Source organism: Aedes aegypti, chromosome 3, assembly GCF_002204515.2.
Source record: "Aedes aegypti strain LVP_AGWG chromosome 3, AaegL5.0 Primary Assembly, whole genome shotgun sequence".
In the NCBI taxonomy this organism is placed as follows: Eukaryota; Metazoa; Arthropoda; class Insecta; order Diptera; family Culicidae; genus Aedes; species Aedes aegypti.
Window position 1 is genome coordinate 142,610,128 of NC_035109.1, and position 21,948 is coordinate 142,632,075.

General features: G+C 41.2%; 1 protein-coding gene and 1 long non-coding RNA gene across 7 annotated transcripts in view; one reads left to right on the plus strand and one right to left on the minus strand.

Annotated features, from left to right (window-relative positions):
• Positions 1–21,948, minus strand: part of LOC5574875 (titin) — a 46,884-nt gene that overhangs the window by 19,226 nt on the left and 5,710 nt on the right. For 4 of the 6 annotated variants that reach the window (XM_021849396.1, XM_021849397.1, XM_021849392.1 and 1 more), the window contains exons 2-6: positions 14,514–14,812; positions 14,369–14,445; positions 14,140–14,304; positions 13,711–14,082; positions 7,014–13,649 (exon numbers count right to left, since the gene is read on the minus strand). In XM_021849396.1, coding sequence (XP_021705088.1) covers positions 7,014–13,649; positions 13,711–14,082; positions 14,140–14,304; positions 14,369–14,445; positions 14,514–14,680 — 7,417 coding nt within the window. In that variant the 5' untranslated portion in view covers positions 14,681–14,812. Of the gene's footprint in view, positions 1–2,444; positions 3,277–7,013; positions 13,650–13,710; positions 14,083–14,139; positions 14,305–14,368; positions 14,446–14,513; positions 14,835–21,948 lie in introns of those variants that run through there. The other 2 variants (XM_021849398.1, XM_021849393.1) reach the window with 2 other exon arrangements.
• On the plus strand, positions 138–1,598 carry LOC110677825. The gene is made up of 3 exons (XR_002501217.1): positions 138–586; positions 665–754; positions 832–1,598. It is a non-coding gene; the product is annotated as an uncharacterized LOC110677825 (long non-coding RNA).

The window sequence follows — 21,948 nt, forward strand, 5'->3', positions numbered from 1 at the left end:
ATTATATGACTTCCATATACCCTTCAACGAGAGAGTTGGCTCAGTGTATATGAATGAGTTTACACATCAATGAACAAAGATATGATGAAGTGAAGGTCATCCTCTATCCCACAGATGTGATAGTTTGTATATTTTATCATCTATTTGCTCAGAAACAACAAGTTACACACTTAATTACCAGTGGGTTTTAGAACGTTTTCATAAATTGTGCGAACATTACACTGAAATAAATCGAACCGAATATTTTATTAGAAATTCCATATCCATTCAACTGTATCTATGTTGCATAAAATTCATATGGATTCATATCCGTGTCATCTGTCAAACATTTCTGATTCAACAGTGGCTTAGTGAATATTATCGTCACTGGCTAACATTGTTGTTATATGCATTGAACATATAACCGGTACATGTTTCGTACATAGTTTCGACGGATTCAATGGCATTGCGATTGGCATATGCGTATTCTTCATATCACCAGTATGATTTTATTCAGTCGTCGCAACAGATGGAGAATAGCTTACGAACAGGCAAGATTACTGAAGAATCAGGAAGTTCTCTCTTTGCCTTTTGAAAATAATAAATGGTAAGTTTTGCTGTTCATATTGAATTGACACCGTAGTTACAATGTTACAGAAAGTTCTTCTCTTTCCTCTCTTTGCAGCATGTTCGACCCAAGCGCTCGTTCAGAAGCTGTATCCTGAAAATTGTTAGGATCAAACCTGAACGATAAAGATCTTATTGGCAATGTAAAGTAAGTATAAATTTTTAATATGTTCTAACAATTTCTTACTGAACATAAAATAAAATTGAATATTGTTCATTTTGCAGGAGAATGCTGAACATTCATGAACACCCCACAAGACCCCACAAGAATGGCTAAGTATTGGGCAACATACTGGAATCTATCATATGTGGACAGGAAAGGAAATTAGCATTGTAAGTTATTAATAGCAGATACCATGTAGATGAAACAGTAAAAACAATAGAATAATGAAAACAATTTTCGTAATTTGTTAGTTTGATAGTATCACTCACCGTATCAACTATTAATTATATTAATGAAAAGTACGTTAGTTGCACTTAGAAGATACAATTTTTACGAATGGATCTTCTGTTTGGCTGCAATAGCATGTATTTGGAATGCAAATGATGTTTACATACTCTCTTGGTCCGTACTTGGTATATTTTTTGCATATAACATGGACATGGATGTAGAAAAGGTTTCTTATATGTCACGCATATACCTTCGAACATACTTTTCCATACTATGGTGACTTTCATAAGAAATTCTAATAGTGCAGAATTATATGACTACCATATACCCTTTAACAAGAGAGTTGGCTCAGTGTAGACGTTCTGCGAGAAAGCGAATAACATGTGAGTGATCCTAATATTTGAAATTAAGGTAATTAAACGTTTGAAGTCTGAGTTTGGGTAAGTATTGGATAAGAAACTGACAAAATTTCAAGCCAGTATGTATTGTTCCTCAACCTCTTGAACTAGAGCAAACTTAATCTATGCAAGCTTCTAATCCATTTTCATTTCAATTGCTGATCTAACGCAAAGCTAAAATGCGTAGATGGCTCTCTTCTAGAATAGGGATTGATGAATCTTAATAAAAATTTCTAGTGATAACTTTGGAAGAAAAATCACCACAATCATTTAACTGACAAGATTTCTGCAATTTAAGGCAAAGGAAACCGTCAATATTAATTTAAATTTTAAAATTAAGGCACGGGATACCGTAAATATTAATTTCCATTTGAAAAACTTTCGCAACCTAACATCACTTTTGATCGCCAATATGCTGTTTAAAAATGTTAAAAATTTAAAAGAAATTCGGGATAGCCTACACAATACTTTGAAATGTATGTATGGTAAAACCATCCAGTTAGTTACAATGGAAATCCATAACCGAATCATTCATGAAATGGTAGAAACAGTAAACGGATTTTAGATAAGAAACGTCCACATCAAATTGAATGGTTTGGATATCATAAAAATACTGAACACATGGTTACAATGAAAACGATCATAGTACCATTAATGGAATGGTAGAAACAGCATTCAAATAACTATAAAAATACTGTATGGGGTATCTGAATCTGGATATCAGTTATATTATAATGTTTATGTTCAAGAAAAAAAAGTAATTTGTAAGATCAGGTATCAGAAGACCGACTCCAGAAGTACAATACTTAACAACCTATTCAATTTAGAGCTTCACTACCATTTGCTATAAAGTTCAAATCATTTATTTTATAATTTTACTATCGGATTCTTTCTCCAACATTTCTACGGTACACATATTGCTGCAAATGGTGCTATTACAGTGCAACACTCACAAGTTTGTTTGGATATTTAACATAAGACATTTTTCGGTTTGTTTGGACACTTCATTCAAAATAATTCCACATTTTTTGTAATATTTTTGTTCGTTTTAATTATACGCCGATACACACAATATAATGATTAAATAAAATGTATAGTTTTCTTATATCTTACAATAACAATGTCTCATATTTTGTACTTAATTACGAATCAAAATTAGAAAATGTAAAAATATAAAAATATTTATGCATACGGTATCTAAAATTGTTACAACGGAGAATGCAAATGAAATTAACGTTCATCGTAGATTTAAGGTGATTATAAAACGAGGCCAAACTTTGAATTTTCAATTGCACAAGACAGGAGAATCTGACAACTGTTCGCGTTGAAATCAATCATCAATCAAATTACTTGCTTGCTGGTGCTGACTAATGGGATAAATTTTCAACGCGGAGCGCTATTTGGTTCTCAAGTCTTGTGCGCTTGAAAATTTGAGGTGTGGCTTCGTTCTATAATCACCTAACAATCCAAACGGCTTTCAAAATGTATTAATTATATGAGAACTGCTTTCCTATCTGAATAGCTATCGTGCCGTTCAAAATATTCAATGAGAAACGTGTTAAACACAGCGAAATAATAGTCGATGTCTCTCAATTGTCTTGCAATAACTGAATGTTTCTAAACGCAGTAGAAAATTTAAGCGAAAAATCACACAAACACATATTCTGGAAATGTCAACGAAACGAAAAATACTACACTGCGTGTTCGTTTACCAATAATATCTATAGAAGATTAGCAAAGCACGACAAAGTGTACAATAAGTGCTTAGGTAAGTAGGTAGGCATAGGGGCATGCGTGAATATTATGGAACGGATTCTCATTTCGATTAAGCCGTATCTGGTTCAATTTCTTCGACCGAGTCGCAAGTGGTGAGTATGCTACCTATAAACGAGAGAACACAAAAACGATAAAAAAGAAGGAAAAACGAAATATTGGTTGAGGATGGTGGGTTTTGTGGGAGAGTTATATAAAATGAAACAAATGCTAATGCTATGCTTTACGAGATCTAACTACTTGAAGTACACTAACATATCTAGAAATACTGTTGTCTTGAAAAATAACGTAAGGAAAATTAACAAAGGCTACTATTTTCAAACTCTACCGACACATGCTATCATCTATCATCATTAGTTGTATCAACTACAGTTTGAATTTAAGAAGGAAGTTATACAACTAGATAGGTACAAATCACAAGATCTGTGTAATCCGGCCTTGTAATGTTTGATTGCACTTGAGCAGCTGACAACGTGAGACAGCCCAAAAGCCGTATTACAAAAACTATATTTTCCTTTTTTTCTATCTTTCTTCTTCTTTCTGGCGATACGTCCCAACTGGGACAAAGCTTGCTTCTCAGATTAATGTTCTTCTGAGCACTTCCACAGTTATTGACTGAGAGCTTTCTTTGCCGATTGACCATTTTTGCATGTGTATATCTTGTGGCAGGTACGAAGATACTCTATGCTCTGGGAATCGAGAAAATTTCCTTTACGAAAAGATCCTCGACCGTCTTCAATTCGAGAGTGTCCAGCTTCGCATTTGTGTCTACTCAGTACAGCACTCTCAAATAGCACGAATCCCTGCCATCTAATCGCACCTGCCGGAACATCTTAATTTTATCAGCAGAAAACAGAAACTTGTACTTTTGGGAACGTAGAACTACCGCTGTAAGGGTGTCTTGGATCGCAGGTCTGCTCATCAGCACGTCGTGCACATCAAACACCATGCGTAGCTTGGTTGGCGAGCTTGAGGGTTTTACAATTGCATGATGCGGCAAGTAAAATCCTGTGGTACTAGTGTCATCGACCTTCACACGCGTAGTACTGCTTCTTATGTACGGCGTTCATGTTGAGCCTTCTCTCCAACTGATAGAATCGTCTTTCAGTTATGGCACGGGACTCCCCCAACTGAATCAAATTGTTCCGGAAGGGTAGACGTACTACGAAACGGCCTTCTTCGCGACGGTATGTTTTGGCGAAATGGTCCAAGCATTGTCAGTCTTCAGTGTTCTTCTTCGCCGTATCCGAATCTTCTTCCTGATCTCAAAAGCGTTGCACCAGACTGTTTAGATTCGAATCCGATGCTTCCAGGCAAGTAACATTGGATACCACTACCGTTCGCTGGATACTCGCAAACGCTCCACTCACAATCCATTCAAGCTTGGTGTTCCATAACATAATTTGGCAATCCTTAACCTTAAAACACTCCGATAACAGCAACTCGAAAAACAATTCTTCTCCTATGAGCATATCCGCCTTAGCAGGAACGTTGAACCTTGGATCCGCTAGACGCACATCCGAAACAATTTGCCACTGTGATATGTCTAACGTATGCGTTGGAAGACAACCGGTAACTTGCGAGACCAGCAACTCGTGCAACTGCTTGATGCGCTCGAACTCGTTCACGATGCAACCGTAGTTGTCGGACGACAGACTCGGTGAGAAAGTTTGACTGAGATCCCGAGTCCAATAATGCATGACATAAAAGATACGTTCCGCTGGCATCTTGCACCACCACAACAGCGATTGAAAGAAGTACTTGCTTTTCACCAACTCGTTGCGACGACATTACAGTGCTGATGTTCGAAACCGTGAGGTTTGCTTAGTCAGTGTGCTGTTCCGATTGTTGACTGTTAATGCCTTTTTGCTCTTCTACGATTCCAGTTGGAACCGGCTTCTCCTGGGGGCCGTTCACATAATGCAACAAGGTATGGTGCCGTTTTCCGCAGCCGCTGACCGTACACGCTCGTGATCTGCATTGCCCGACACGATAGCCACGTTTCATGCAATTGAAACACAACTGCCGTGTACACGCTGCATGGGTTTCGTAGCTGGAACGTGTCTTCGGCTTTCTCGCTTCCACATACTTGTACTTGAATTTAGCCTTACAGCGCTCCAAAACAAAACAACGATTATGCAGGAATTGTGGTCCCCTTATTATTTCGAAGCTCTTTTGGTGTACGGTGTTCGCCTACAAAGCTGCGGTTGCATTGTGGAGTTTGCATGTTAGAAGGGAAATCACTAGTTGTTCTGACATTCCCTGCATCAACAGGGAACTTCAATGCATCTACATGCCGACTGCAATCATCGACGAGCTGGTGCAATTCACTAGACGATTCTCTCGACATCTTCCGTAGATTTAATAGTCCTCCGATGTGCACATCGACGATGGTCCTTTGATTTTCAAAGCGTTCCTCGAGTGCGTGCCAGGCGATCTGGAAATTGTTTTCGTTCACGATCTGGTCACTAAGCACGCTTTCCGCCTTTCCCTTCAGGCATTGCTGCAGGTAATGTAGCTTGGTCGCATCCGAGAGATGTGGATGCTTTTGCATGAGTTCTTCGAACAATTGTTTAAAGCGGAACCATTTCTCATACGCACCGTCAAAAATTGGTAGGCGGGACGTTTGACAATCCGGGAAATTGATTCACAACGGTTGGCTGCTGATGAACAATTTCTGTGACTGCCAGCTTAGTAGGATCGTCATTTTTTTCGGAGCCCATCAATTGCTTGACAAAGTTCAACTCGAATATCCTCGTAGGCAATCTCAAATTCGATGAAGAATAATTCAATTATTGCAATTATTGCTCTTGTTCCATTAGCTGATCGGGAAACTCGGCGTACACCTTATTCTGAATTGTGTTGTATTTGTCGTATAATCGACACGTCTCAAGTACGTTTCGAGGTGGTAATCACTGTTGTACCCAGCTTGACCCACCATATCCTTCATTCGCTGTAGCTTTGCAACGACAGAATTCCGGCGCGCAGTCAGGGCATGCATTTTAATTTCAGCCATCGTTGTTCCTGCTTCTTTTTCTGCTCGTCGTTCGGAGAATGCATCACATTTCTACTGCGTTTTCCCGAAGGCGTAGTAAAAGTACATTTTTTGCGTTCATCTCACTTCACTTTTTTACTTTTTTTCAGCTAGGCACTTCCCGTAAACCTTTTTTTTAAGGCACTTTGTGCTCGTGGCCACTACTGTGCCGGAATCAGTTCTTCTATATCTTCTTTACCGATACAGTTCTATTTTTAACTAATCTATATTTACATGTTATTTCACTCTCTTCTACTCTTTTACTCTCACACCGAGCAGGTAGGAGAGGGCTCTGCTGTTAGTCCAATGGATTTCCATAAGCCATAGTCCATTCTTGCGGTGGTTCATTTTCGCCGTGTTCCTGAGTCGTTTGAGGCTAGCTGCCATAGAAGAGGGTCAGTTTGTCTCAGTCACCATCTGAAACTGACGGAGGATGGATGTGCTCTCCAAAGCACGGTCCTCCGTGCGGCGTCTTCTGGTGGTTGGACGGTTTTTTTTTTTTGTGGAGGGGCTGTGGAGCGAACCCATGAATTCCGCTTATGAAGCGAAAGCGTAACCTCAAGGCTACGGACCCCCCTTTCCCGTAAACCTGATGAGATGAAACTTTTAGAGAGTAATACAAGGCATCCAAACTATTATTTAAACGTGCAAGATTTAAAGTTCCGGACTTGTCAGATTTTCCATATAAGGCTGGACCATTCTAATGTATAAAATCGCGTACTGGTACCAGTCTAGTGAATGAGCATGCAGGAAGTAACTAAAGATCACTAAAAAGCACCAAACCTACAACCCCTCCAACCAGGTTACTCACCCTGTAGAAGAATCTGCTGCCCATCGGGAGTAAGTAGTTGGGACGTATCACCTCCAGCTGCCAGTGCCATCAAACTTTGCTGATCCAGTATGATCTGCTGGCCGTCCTGAGTATTCAGCAAAATGTTCTGCTGTCCAACCTCGATGCCTCCCTCGGCATCGACGGCCGCCGTTGCCGTGACCACCGTTGCTTGATCACCGCCCGTCGGAATTTCCAACACTTCAGCCTGATTCACAATGTCCTCGACGGAGGCATTCTCCGGAAGTGCCACCAGTTGATTGGATGAATCCAAGTAGAGCAGCTCGTTGTTAACCGGGACGAAGCCCTCCTCGCGCACTGAGCAAAGGTAGAACAGATTGGACGGTCCGCCGAAATTTTCCGCAGGAACGGCAATCAACTGGGAGGATTCCTGCACGTTGGAACCGGACTCGGACGCTTCGGCTGCAACTTCTACCGCTGCAACCGGGGCACACTCAACTGACTCGAGAGCCTCAACCGGTGGCGAAGGTACTTCGGCTTCCGTGCTCTCAGCTTCCGGTTCTTTCACGGCTGCGTCTGCTTCGTTTTCCTCGGTAGATGATGGTTCCGGCAACACGGCTACTTCTGCTGTTGATGGTGATGTCTCCATGGACTCGGTAGACGTCGTAGCGAGACCGACTTCGGTGAGTTCCTCCGTGTCGGCCGGAATGGGTTGAATCTCTTTTACTGAAGAATCAGCTGCGGCAGCCACTACAACTTCCGCCGGGGCTTCGCTCGGTGGAGGAGGCGTTGGGGTAGATGTGGATGGTTCTTCATCGACGGAATCTGCCCTTGGTAGTTTCTTGGGCTCCTCAGGCCTTGATCTTTGTTGCTTCTGCAGTTGATACTGTTCCTGGCGGAATTTCTTCATGCCACTGGCAGTGAGTACCTTACCCTGTCCTTTGTCTTCCACCATTCCCAGCCGGGTGAACTCTTTGAGTTTCTGGGGAGAAATCTTGATCACTTTGTGAGCTTTCTTGCCGGGACTTACTGCCGAGGAAGTGGCCGGTTGCGGAGTAATGGGATTTCCCTTGGAGGTCGAGAAAAGAGGTTTGCCACTACTTGTAGGAGAATGGGCATCGGTGTGTTTTTTGATGAGAACTTTCTTTGGCGGAGATGTGCTACTGGATGAAGTCTTTTTCTGGCTCGCTGCGGATGATGATGTGTCATGTTGTGGCTTTGTCGTTGATGGCCGCGACTTGGTCGGAGGATATATGATTTCCTGGGACTGCACACAAATCTTGGCAGGGGGAGATTTGACGGGTGGTTCAACAACGGTTCGATGAACGGTAAGCGATGCAGGAGGTGGAGAAGATTTGGAAGTTGAACTACTGATGGTGCTCACGCTGTTTACTGAAGAGACGATGCTTCCAGCTTTGGCCGGCGTTACGTGGGTTTTAGGGGAGCCACTTCGACTGGATTTGGTTGTTGAGGTTGTGGGCGATTGGGTCGTGAAGACGGTCCCTTTGCTGGTGATCACAATCTGACCTACGCTATTGGCCTGTACGAGTTGCGTTCCTCGGATCGGTGGTGAATGAGCTGGCGAGTGGGTTGGCTTCGGAGATAATTGATCTACCGGAGGTTTGATGGTAATAGTGGAAGATTTGATGCCCAGATTCTTTTTCGGCACAGGTTGAACCGTGTCTCGGGACTCCTTCGGAACGATTATTTTCGGGGACCCGTTACTACTCTTCACAATCATCATCTTTTTCAACATGGGTTTTGTTGCTGGCATTTGAGGGGAAGTCTCTTCGATTGGCTTTTGATTAGATGTCGTTGTCGAAATGGTCGACTCCTCTAGCAGTTCGCTGTCGTCCATTACGATGGGGATGTTGTCGATGTCAAACTTATCTTCATCCATCTGCGAGGAGCCGATCTTGTCAGTTGCAGTCGGTTCTTCTGCGGCTGCCACATTAACAACCGGCACAGTTTCGCGTTTCTTTTTTTCTGGAATGGTTACGGTTTCCTCCTGCTTCGGGGGCTTGGGTTGTTCCGTCAGTTCAGGACTACTCATCAGTGTTTGCAGATGTCTCTTTCTAGGATTGATTGTTTTTGCAGTCAGCACAGGTGAGCTGCTGTTTGGTTTCGTTTCTGCCATCTCTTGGTCGCCCTCGACGTGTTTTGGAGGAGTTACGTTCGGTAAATGGATAAGGGCCTCCGCTATTTGAAGATCAGTGTCAGATGGACCACTTGGCACGCGATCCTGTGGCTTATCCTCACAAACTTTGAAATCTTCCGTTGGTTTGGGAGGTTCCTCGACAATTTTGGGTCGCTTATGCTTGGGAGATTTGGATGAACTCTTACTTTCAACAATCGTATCAAACGATGGAGTACTAACAGGTGGTGGTGGAACATCCACAGACTCTTCAACCGATGCCTTTTTCCTCTTGGAACTCTTAGGCGATTTTGGGAGTTTTTCTTTGACTTCGTCCTCTTTCGGTTCTGCAGATACAACATTTGGCTCATAGAGCAGCTCTGAATTGGATTTTCTGCCTCGGGATTTGATGATCATCTTAATGGGTTGATGTTTAACGACAGGCGTCGGTTCGGATTGCTCCGGAATAGCAGGTTCGACTTTTTCGTTAGTAGGAACTGGTGGCTCAGAAGCCACCGGAATATCTTCGGCTGTCGAATCAGCCAACCTCTGCTGAAGCTGCTTGGATCGTTTCGATTTTGTCGGTTTGGGTTCTTCCTTTGGTTCATCCACAGGGTGAGGAAGAGTGTCCGGTTTTGGAACCTCTTCCACATGATGAGTTTTGGAAACATTTTCATCCGTTACTTCCACGTCTTTTTTGGCTCGCTTCAACTTAAGGTGTTTCTCTGGGAAAGTTGGTGATTCAACACGCTGCTCTTCTTTCAACTGTTCCGGTTCTTCATGTACTACTGTGGGTTCTTCGACCTTGGCGCCTCTGCCTCTACGTGACCGAGGTGTATCCAAGGCCGTCAGGTCGAGCTTTTGGAGCTCTCCACCTCTCTTCTTTCGTCCCTTAGGAGATGGATCTTCGTGTTGTAATTCAGCTTGTGGTTCATGAGAATCTTCGATCTGCTTCTCGGATGTCAATTCAGCGGGAGGTGTTTCGACGATCGGTTTGTCAGCCGACTGGGGCTCTTCATTTTCCTTCGTCTTGTCCTGAGCAACTTCGGCGCTTGGCTCTGGGGCTTCAACGACTAGTTTCTCAGTCACAATAGGATCTGAAATCTGCACCTCATTGCCTCTCTTCTTTCGACCTTTGAGTGGGGTGTCTACAACTTGGGCTGGCTGTTCTGGCTCTAACTCTGGAACTGTTTCAACTGGCTTTTCAACTACTTCCGCTGCAGAAATTGAAGTTTCTTGAGTGACTACGTCTGGGAGATGAGTATAGCCTCTTTTCTTCCTACCCTTAGGGGACACAACTGAATGACTCGAAACTGATTCCTGGGTTGGAACTTCTAACGTTTTTTCAACTGGTTCTTCCACTTTATGAAGCTCAACACCTCGCTTCTTTCGACCCTTGACGGTGACATCTGCGACTTCCGCTTCGGGTAGTGGTTCCGCAATTCCCTCATCGGATTTGGTGATCACCACGCGAAGCGTATCTTGCGCCACCAAATCTAGATTCTGCACTTCACCTCCGCGCTTCCTTCTTCCCTTCGGCAGTGGCGTTTCCGGTTCTGGGACTTCCGGAGCTTTTTCAACTTCAGGAGTAGTTGATGCAGGCACCTCAATGGTCACCGATTCAGCGTCTTGAATGTCTCCACCGCGCTTCCTTCGGCCCTTGGGTGTTGCCTCTTCAATTGGTGGCTGATATTCCGGTTCCGGGCTTATTTTCAGTGGCGTCTCAATCACCACTCGAAGCGTGTCAGACGCCATCAGTTCTAGATTTTGGAGTTCGCTGCTTCGCTTCTTTCTTCCCTTGGGTGGCGTAACTTCTACGCTCGGTACTACTTCCGGTTCTACAGTCTCTACGACCGGTTCGTCAGCTTTAGTCGTGTCAACTTCTGGTACCACATCTGAGCTTTGAACCTCGCCGCCACTTCTCTTCTTATGACTCTTGAGCGATGTTTCAGCAACGTGCGATTGTGACTCGGGCTCTGGCGTTTCTTCGACCATTTTTTCGATAACCACAGTAGCAACCCGATGAGATTTGGGCAGTGGCGATGAGACTTCTAAGTTTTGTAGCTCAGTACCTCGTTTCTTCCGTCCTTTGGGTACAACCGTTTCAACAGCAGGTGTTTCCGGTGGTGGCGTCTTTTCTACTGATTGTCCAGCCTCAGCATCGTTACTTGTCAGTTCTGAGCTTGGAGGCTCGGTGGTACGCTGCTTTCTACCCTTAGAGGTCGTTTCTTTGACGCGTGACTCTGGTTCCGGGTCTGGGATCTCAACCGCTTTTCCCACTTCAGACATAGCAGAACTAGACACATGAAGCACAGGTGTCTCAGAGGCCTGTTGCTCAACGCCGCGCTTCTTCCTACCCTTAGAGGTCGTTTCTTTTATGCGTGGTTCTGGCTCCGGTTCTGGCACCTCAACCGCCTTCTCTACCTCAGGAGTAGCAGAACTAGACACGTCAAGCACAGTCGTTTCAGAGCTCTGTTGCTCAACGCCTCGCTTCTTCCTTCCCTTAGAGGTCGTTTCTTTGACGTGTGATTCTGGTTCCGGTTGAGATATCTCAACCGCCTTCTCTACCTCATGCTTAGCAGAACTAGACACGTCAAGCACTACCATCTCAGAGGCCTGTTTCTCAACGCCCCTCTTCTTCCGGCCCTTGGGAGTAGCATCTTCGACCCGTGCTTCCGATTCTACAATTGTCTCGACTGTCTTTTCGATAATCGGAGTAGCGGATTTCCTCTGTTTACCCTTTCGTCCTTTCGGTGTAGGTGTAGCAGTGGCAGTCAGCGCTTCCAAAGCTAGCTGCTCCTTACTTATCGACACTGTCATGGGCTCCGTTGCCGTATCCTTCGCTTCGTTAGTAGAGCTGACTGAAGGTTCCTGAGCAAGGTTAGTCAATGCCAACACATTCTCTGCTTGTGAGATCTTCGTTCGCTTGGATTTTATCGCGGCGAATTCGGAGTTTTCAAACCGCGTAGGCTCATTGGACAGCACAGATTCCTGTGAGTCATCATTAGTAGTCGTGGGAGACTCCGAACTGAGCTTGGCCTCAGCTTTTTGCTGCTCTAGAAGCTCTGCTAGCTCTTCTTCGTGAGATTTTTTCACGAAATCCATCACGATAGCCTTTGACTGCTCGAGTGCAATAGCTTCGTTTTCAATGATCTTGTTGCGCGTCTTGAATATGCGCTTACCACGTTCCTTCGGTGGTAAGGTGCGATTCCGATCGATCTCTTCCTTGAGCTGAGACGTTGTCTCCGTAGACGATGATGGCCCGGGTGAAGGAGCCTTTGGAATTTTCGGAATTTCTGGCAAGCTTGGTAGGCTAGTCTCGCAAAGCAAAGATTCTACTTTGTTCTTCAACTCGACATCCCTCTTAGCTCGCTCCAATTCCTCTTGTTCCTTGACCGAATCTACGACACCGGTGCTCACCTCCAGGGAAGTGTCACGCCTGTTGGAGAGGGACCTTCTAGGAGACTTGTTCAGCACAACCTCTTCATCCTCATCTTCCTTAAAGTCGAAACAAGATGTTTCCTTCTTCGAGTCGTCATCCGTTGCCGGCTGAGATTCTTGCGTCGCTGCCTTGACTGGCGATTCCTGCTTCGTTTCGTCACTACTAATGGATTTGCTGGAACCGCGAGTTGCCCTGTCAAGAATGCGTTGTTTCGCACTTATGGGTCGCTCCAAGAAACTTTCGTTGGAGGTCGGGGTTTTGTCCGAGGTATTTAAAGTAGTATCTCCGCCGCAGGTTGCCGCTGTCGTACTGATACTGCTCTCGCTAGACGATTTCTCTACTGTACTTGTCACTGGTGCAGCTGGCTGATCATTCGTAACTTCGATGAACTCTCGCTTCTGCTTCTTGGGAATATTACGATACTTAATAGTTGTTCCTGATGACACTGGGGATGCCAATTGTGGCGAACAGTCAACCGATTTCTCCAAACTTGCATCAAGTGAGTTTGATGCTGCATTTTCCGTTTTAGAGTCACTAACTTGTTCTTCATTTTTAACTGCCTCGTCCTCTTTTGCTGAATCTTCCTGATCATCCTGCTCATCTTCACTCCAATCCGCTAGGAGTTCGTTCTTGAGTTCCAGTTTTCCCTTGGAATCCTTCGAATCGTCTTTATCAACGGATTCATCCGTTTTCTCGACTTCAATCTCCTTCTCCTCTACCTTATCCTCGACCTTCATTGACTCCTCCTTATCGTCCGCAACTTCCATGAAGACCTCCACTTTCTCTTCGCTTTCTGGAACTGCCGCAGCCCGGCCTTTTCCTCGGTTCCTTCGACGGTCAATTTTCGGGGTAGATTTGGCAGCTGGTGCTGCTGCTCTTGGTGTGCGACCGCTACGCGTTGGTTTCACAGGCTCAACCACTTGAATCACTTCCACCAACTCATCCTCCTCGGCGATTTTGTCGATCTTTTCCTCGATTTCCGTTTTGGGAGTTGACGCGACTAATTTCCTAGGGGACTCCACAATCTTCAGAGTCGTGTCCGGTTCAACTTTCTCCGGAGTTATTGGAATTGGTTTTGCAACTGAAAATTTAGAATCATGAGGTTAAAAACTATTTTTCCCGTGAATTCCCTTGTGCTTTACCTTTTACCGAAGGAATACTCATCGGTACAGCGCGACAATACCTGGTATGGAGCACTATCACATTTTGCCGGCCACTTTCCATGCCACATTTGTGGCAATGGTAGATCTGAGCCGGAGAGGCAAGACTACTGCTACTGACGGCTGTGGCGTCCAACGATAAGTTCTGCGACGATGTGTTCACGACAGACCTCGGCGTTGACGAGAGTGACGAGGCAGAAGTCAGAGAAGACGAAAAACTTCTACTACCTGCGGTCAGACCCGTTGATGAAGAAGCCTGTCCCAGTATCCTGACCTCATGCTTCTTTACCGGAATTACTGGAATAACTTTACTGGGTGAAACAACTTTCTTGTTGGCATTCTTCCCCGAAGAAGCTGTAAGTATTGAAATCATGAATAACATTGTTCAGTCAATCACACTTCATTCATTACCTCTTCCTTTGCTCTTATCGCCAAAAATGTCTGCATAGCTTTCTCGCTTCTGCGGCAGAAAGTCCTTCGAGTTGACAATGTTGGGATCGCCTCCGGTCGCACGCTCGGCATGCATTACGTCCGCCGGAAACTTTTCCATGTGTTTATTTTTTGCACGATATTGTTCTATTACAAAAAACATTTCAAATAAGTCGTTTGCATTGAGATTAATTGTCTTCCGGAATCTTACCTAAACCCTTTCTGAGAAATTCGTGTTTCCTACTGCAGTTGTATTTATAGATAAAGTTAGTGTTCTTGACATATTCACTGAAAAACACAAGAAGACACAGTTTTATCTCTCCTATTTCTCCTCAACTCTCAACTATCAAACTTACTATGAGTCTTCCTCGAAAAACTTAACGACAGCCAATGGGCGGCGCTTCAGCGTGGAAAGTAGCTCCTCGGTCTGGTGATCGCCTGCCTTCACTTCGCCGGGCCACCAACAATAGCTGAGCTTTACCCAGACTATGTCTCCGTCGTTGTATTCGCCGTCGTCGTCCATTTTCGGGGCCTACCCGGTCCGTAGCCTAGAACAACTTGACCAAGAGAGCCAGCCAACCAATGGAGTACAACGTCAATGGGCAGAAAATGGTCGGAATGTTCCGTCAGCGGATGTTTGATTCACGAGTTCAATCTGCGTTAAAGGGAACACAATCCTTGATATATGTTTATTGTATTTGGTTAGATAGGAAGTGCGTTTCATGTTGCAACAATTTAGTGTAGAGTAAAGCCCAAATGAAAAGTTATGTTAAAGTTGCGGTGTCCTACATAAGAATATGAGGGTAGACGTATTTCGATCAATAAAGCTTTCGCAGTCCTACAGAGGACATCAAACTTATAACCCAATATTTAAGGCCATTTAGTCGTTTCCCAAATCTATCACATACACTCATGCTACGGCAACATTGGACATTGTAGTAAAAGATAGTTTTAAGCACTTGTAGTTCATATACTCGAACAAGCATAGTTAAGGCACAGACAAGTTAAGGTTTTACAAACGTTTTACAATTTTAGGGCTCTTTCACAAATTTCAAAATGCTGAATGGTGTGTGTCCTTAAGTTTGAAGCTGATACAAAAATTCGAAAAATATTCATACAAAATGCGTTACGAGATCATTTTTGGTATTATTAAATTTATGAATAAACCCTTAACAAATGTACTTCTGACTATTGTTACACAACTGTCTAGGCCAGCCCTATCGTAACAAATTTAGCCTATCATTATATACTTTGCTTCTTCTTCAGGTGGATAAACTAATCATCCACGGTTTCGGAATAGTAGTTTACACAAGAAGTTGCATAATGGCAATTTTTACTGCACGAGTGCTGTAAAAATCGAGTTTTGCAACGAGTACAACTTTTTTTTGGCTTTTTCGTAGATAACCACTTGAGGGTATTAGAAATCGATCGTGATGCATTCACCGCCATGCATTCACCATGAACTGAAGTAATTTGGGACATTTCTCAATAGTTATCTACCCTTAATTGCCATAAATGACCAATAGGATGGCGCATTTTAGATTTCACTCCTCGTTTGGTACGAGACGAATATAAGCTTGGCATATCTCTGATTTTTATCGGTAGAGAACTCTTAGTAAATGCAAACCGTGGACTCCGAAAACAAACTTAGGGGTAGTCGGGGCGGTTTGACCAATGGGATGGAAAGAGCACTAGGGTGTCCTATTTTTCCCCGACCATCTCGGATTTCGCCTCCCCCTAAATTAACAGTTTTCTCTTGATATTCAAACACTTCCTACCAAATTATAGCTCAATTCGTCGTATTTTCAAGCATCGCAAGGATTTTTTTCAAAATGACGCAAATTAATAAAATAGCCCAGGTGATTGTATGCAATCAACTTGCATGCAAGAAAATATTTTCATAGTGAGCGGTGATTTTCAAAATGAAAACAAACATCAATCGTTTTTGACAGCAGCTGTAATCACCGTTTCAGTCAATAGCTTTTGCCCTGAGACTTCTGCCATGTTTCTAGTATTTTAAAATAATTTGAGAAGATGATTTCTTCTCTTCTTTAATTTCTACGTTCTGTTCAGTAGATTTGCCTTCACTAGCTCTATATTTCCTATCTGTTTTCGCAAATGAAAAGTTAACCAAGGAGTGATGTTTTGCATTGCACGAGATAAATGAATGGTCTTAGTTATTAGTGTTTCCATCCTTAACAATATGTTTTAGTTGAATTCGCATCTTTTGTACCTACTTTACTGCCGTGAATCGCAAGTCAGTCCCATCTGTAAAAAGCAGGCATTGAGAAAATGGGCTGTGAAGTTTTCAAACTCGTTTTCCATACAAATATTGAAAAAAATCCAGAGGATTGGAACATGTTCCAATCTTAATGAAACTTTCACAACTTGCTTATCATTATGATATCTTACCGAGAAAAATATAAAGATACTCAAAACAAGTTGCATTTTTGTGTTCCATGGTGCGAAAGTTTGTATTGGGACTGATATGCGATTACTTTTCATTATGGGACAATTTGACTTGCTGTTTTTCCCTAATTTTTCCGACCAAATCATTTTATTTTATTAGTGCAGCTGAAAGAGCATTGGAAAAGATGTTGAAAACTGAACTCAACTCAATTTTGACGAAAATGCAGATGGGACTGACTTGCGATTCACGGCAGTTTAAGTGTTGTGAGAACATTAATTCATTGAGCACCCCTTATAAACTGCATAAATTCTTGAAATTTCATTTGAAATAACATGCCATTCCAAAGCTGACAAGGGAATGAAGCACAAGACACGCTACAAGTTAGAACACTGAAAGAAAAAGAAATAAATGAAAGTCGAAAAAACTGCCCATATTGTCCTGAATTGCTCTTTCAAATTTCATCATTTTAGAATGATAAAATGTGACTGTTAGAATGTTTTTTTAAAATTTAATATTTTTGCATTGAGTGTTTATAAATACTAATAACTTTGAAGTGTAGTGAAAACAATAATTTCTTTCATGTTCAATCAATCATCCTTTCCCATTCCTCAGCTTTCGCAAGGACGTGGCCAGGACAGCTTTCGATTATTGGAGGATGCGTCAATCTTGTCTAAGAGTTAGAGGTTAGTCCCGAATTTCTGACTTTGGTAACAAACGAGAAGGAGGCAACCCTCATACAATGGTCTAGGCAGTGGCGATTCCCTAACCTCAAATCTACCTGTTCTACGATTACAAATTCTGGATTTTCAGCAACAAAATAGCATCTAACAAATAGAACTTTGTTGGAAAGGGAGATTACAACCATTTACATCATGTTTTATAAACTAAATTTGCCAAATTTAGTTTATAAATTTTATAGTTATTTTATATAGTTTTTTATAAGTTTTTTTTTAGATTCGTAGAACAGGTAAAAAGTGAGGTTACGAGTCGCCTCTGGGTCTAGGACTGTACCACCTACGAATTTGTGCGAAATGCTTAATACTAATTCTAAAACAAATAACTGTTGCAGGTATATCAGTTCATGATGGATGTAGTTACATGATAGATGTTGAATTTTGAAGAAAATATATATATGTTTGAGAAAAAGCATATACCGCAATAATACGACAATGGAAATAGCGTTTTGCCTACTATTGCGGTATCTCTATAATACATTCAAAATTCCAATAGTCCTACTTAATGTATTTGCTAGAAATATTTCCTATATTGTTAAGATACTATTTTGTGACATTATTTTGTGTCGTTCATACATTTATTCATTTAAACAAAAAATTTGGTCCGGATGATAGGCGCTGCTAGTCATCGAAAACATCTCACGATTAATTTGGGTTCGAATCCCAGCAAAGGAATTAACGAAAATACACATATGAATCATACAAAAAAAATAGTCAGACAAATAAGGTCAAAAGCAACGCTGACCATCCAAGGAACAAAAAAATACAATAATATTTTTGTGTTTCTATTCCGCTTGTCCACATCGTATACCTCTTCCCGTTTTTTGGATGTCCAACTTGTTCCCCTCGAAACCCGTTTGTTTTTACCGATACAGGTCGTCGTCATGTCCAATCTGCGTTGATCAGCACCAATAACAATATGTTGCTGTTGAAGATCAACGAGTAAACCCAAAATTCCCATCCCTTTCAAAACTGATTGTATTCCTTAACCTCGACCAAACCGCGAGTTTTACGGTTCCCCAAAACTAACTTAGTTGTGCCATCAGTGCATCAGATTTCGCTCATTTAAGTTAAGTTATGTGTTCAAATCTTTATTATAAAATAACTTTTGTATCGATCAATACTATTTTTGTATTACAATGTAGCTCCAAGTATAGCTAATCAGCGGCAAAATAAAAAGAATTTGAAAAGCTTTCATAAAAAATTATGTAATTGCATTTGTGACTGCATTTTTTTTTAATTTCTTTATTAGTATCATTCTTAACATTACATTCATTATTTCTTATATCTAGGTGTTCTGTGTTATTAGACAACACTATCATCCTAATTTGGTAAAACAAATCTAAGATTTTATTAACATTTTGTTAACAACATATTACATTTCATTTGCCGTAGCAGTTCAGATTTTTTACAGGTGAGTTAATTTCACCTGCTTATTAGAGAAAAAAAAAACGCTTTGAATATACTTAACCTAACTTAACCTAAACATATAACGCATTAATCGTGGCAATAGAAGATTGTAACGATTTTTGCCTGAAATTATTGATTATTTTATTTGACATTTGTTCCAATGTTTCAACATTGGATATTCTATGTAACTCATTGGTACTATACCAGGGAGGAAGCATCAGAATCATTATCAAAATTTTATTTTGAATTCTCTGCAGAGCTTTCTTCCTGGTATTACAACAGCTAATCCATATTGGTACAGCATACAACATGGCTGGCCTGAATATTTGTTTGAATATCAAAAGCTTGTTCTTAAGACAAAGTTTTGATTTTCTATTAATAAGGGGATAGAGACATTTTACATATTTGTTACAATTGGCTTGAATGCCCTCAATGTGATTTTTGAAAGTTAAATTCTTATCTAGCATGAGCCCTAGATACTTAACTTCATCTGACCAATTTATTGGAACCCCTCTCATCGTGACAACATGCCTACTTGAAGGTTTCAAATAAAGAGCTTTTGGTTTATGTGGGAATATTATTAGTTGAGTTTTGGAAGCATTAGGAGAAATCTTCCATTTTTGCAAGTATGAAGAAAAAATATCCAAACTTTTTTGCAATCGACTACAGATGACACGCAGGCTTCGTCCTTTGGCGGAGAGGCCTGTGTCATCCGCAAACAAAGATTTCTGACATCCCTGAGGTAACTCAGGTAAGTCAGATGTGAAAATATTGTATAATATTGGTCCCAAAATGCTGCCTTGGGGAACACCAGCTCTTACAGGAAGTCTTTCAGATCTGGAGTTCTGATAATTAACCTGAAGTGTACGATTTGACACATAACTTTGAATTATTCTAACAATGTATGTTGGAAAATTAAAGTTGTGACTGCATTTAAATGTTCCTATTTTCGCTCACGGTAAACGGATTTCGTGACGATTTTACTAAAAACTGCATTATTTCGAATTTTGTTAATTATCCAGATACTTGTTATTATCAAACCATAGCTATCACTGAGGAAAGCAAACGTAAGACTGTCATAAGATTTGCTTATGGAATTACGACACAAGAAAAATCTTTGAAATTCATAAGACCATCGTATGGTTTTCGGCAGATGTTGTTTCCATAATACACTTCGAAGGAATTTCGTAAGATGATCTTATGAACCATCATTGACTTGATAACAAAATCCATAGATAGTCTTATGAATTACGTTCTGAACCATTTTTGGTTCCATAAGACTGTCTTGTGTAATTTGAGCTTTAGATTATAAATTTCAATGAATGAATAATACTAATCCGCGTTGAAAAATAGGTTAACCAACTTGGGAAAATCAAATTTTCATCCATTTTGTCACGCCGCAATTCGATCAAAGCACTTTACTGTAAGCATTAGAATCGATTTGCGATACGACAAAATGGATGAAAATTCGATTTTCTCTAGTTGGCTAACCTATTTTGAACGCAAAGAAGTATATCATAGCAGCGAAACATTATTGAGAAAAGTTGTGAAGAACGCCTGAATTGTTGCAGGTTTACGTTAGGGGCGGATTAATGGATGAGGGGGGTTTGTGATTTCTTACGCGTCATACAAATTGTTTTGAATTTTCATTTTAAAATCTTATTGTTTGGATCCAATTCCTTAATCTGTTCGAAAGAAAGTGTTAGTTACAGCGGAATTGATGATAAATAGAAAATATTTACCCTTTGATGCATTAGAAACGGAGTCAGCCAACGACAAATCAGCAAACACGTCCATTTCGGAAGCCATATTGAATTTCTGATAGTGAAATGAGAAAATTTGCCTCACGTGGTTCTTCATAATGATGAGCAATGGGGTTCATAAGCGTTCTTATGACATTGACAATTGATTGTTATGAAAAAATTACACTTGTCTTATGAATCTCAATCTCGTCGAATGAAATACACAAGTGTCTTATGAACCAACAAAAAAATAATAAAAAACGCGTTCATTAGTGTGATCTTATGAAAATCATGCGAGGTTTTTGCCTCAGTGTACTACTGTAATAAAGAAGGCTGTATACTAAAATCGACATGTCATTAAAATTTTGTTTAAATTTTTGCACGAGCGGTTATAAGAACACACAAAAATACCTAGTGATCCAATAATCGCTCACGAGCAGGGATTGAATCCTGAGAAAATTGAGAGAATCTCTCACGTATCGCTCTCTGTAACTATCATAACATGCTACACATTATGAGAGACTGTTTATCGTATACTGCTACAACTTTGATCAGATTGGGGGGATAGTAGTGCATGATAAAACCCCTCTAAACATGCTCTAAGCCTGGGGGACACTGTTGCTATTGGAAGTTCGTGGATTGTTTATCGTGCCAGCAAAGAAAAACACCTATTCTTAACGGTAAACAAGCGAGAAAAATGGATTTTATCATCGCTCCCTCTTTGGGGCTCTCGCTCGCTGCTTCCATTTATCAGACTTGTTACACCTTGCGATACAATGACGATCGTGGACCGCAACAGATGGGATGTTTTTCTTTGCTTGCTTTGATCGTGCTTCATACTCAAATGAGAGCGAATTCTGCAATGCCTGCTCACGAGGTCTTGTGTTTTTAATATAAAGAATTATTTTATCAAATGAAAATAATGGCAGACGATTTCATTTGAAAGTTGTTAATATTGCTTGAATATATCGGTGCGAAAAATGTTGGTTTTTGACACAAAAAGTCAATTTTTACACTAGTGAGCGGAAATAGGGGCATGAGCGGATACTGGTGCACTGATGGTATAAGAAATAACTATGATTTTGTAAATAAATCTTTTCAATCCGGCGCTATGATGCCTAAGAGCGCTTGATCCTGCTAAATAAAAATGATTGGGTAAAAAAATAGCATTTCATAAGAGTTTATATTTTCATAATATTGTAGAATAAAAAATGAACGATGCACATAAAACCGATTACAATATATATATATATTTTTTTTTTTTTGTATGGTATTCAGTTGGAGCTGCCTGACAGCTTAACTTGTCAAGGCTGAACCCTCGGTCTGGCTTTTGCCAAGTTTCCCCTCTACCAGGACCAATACTCAGACGGACTAGGCAATGGCGCCCACATGAACACTGTTTTTTATTAGTATTGTGACGTGGTAGTTTTTGAAAAGTACCCATATTCCCTTGCTTCTGAGAAAAGGAAGCATTGTGAAAATCAGCAGCTCCATC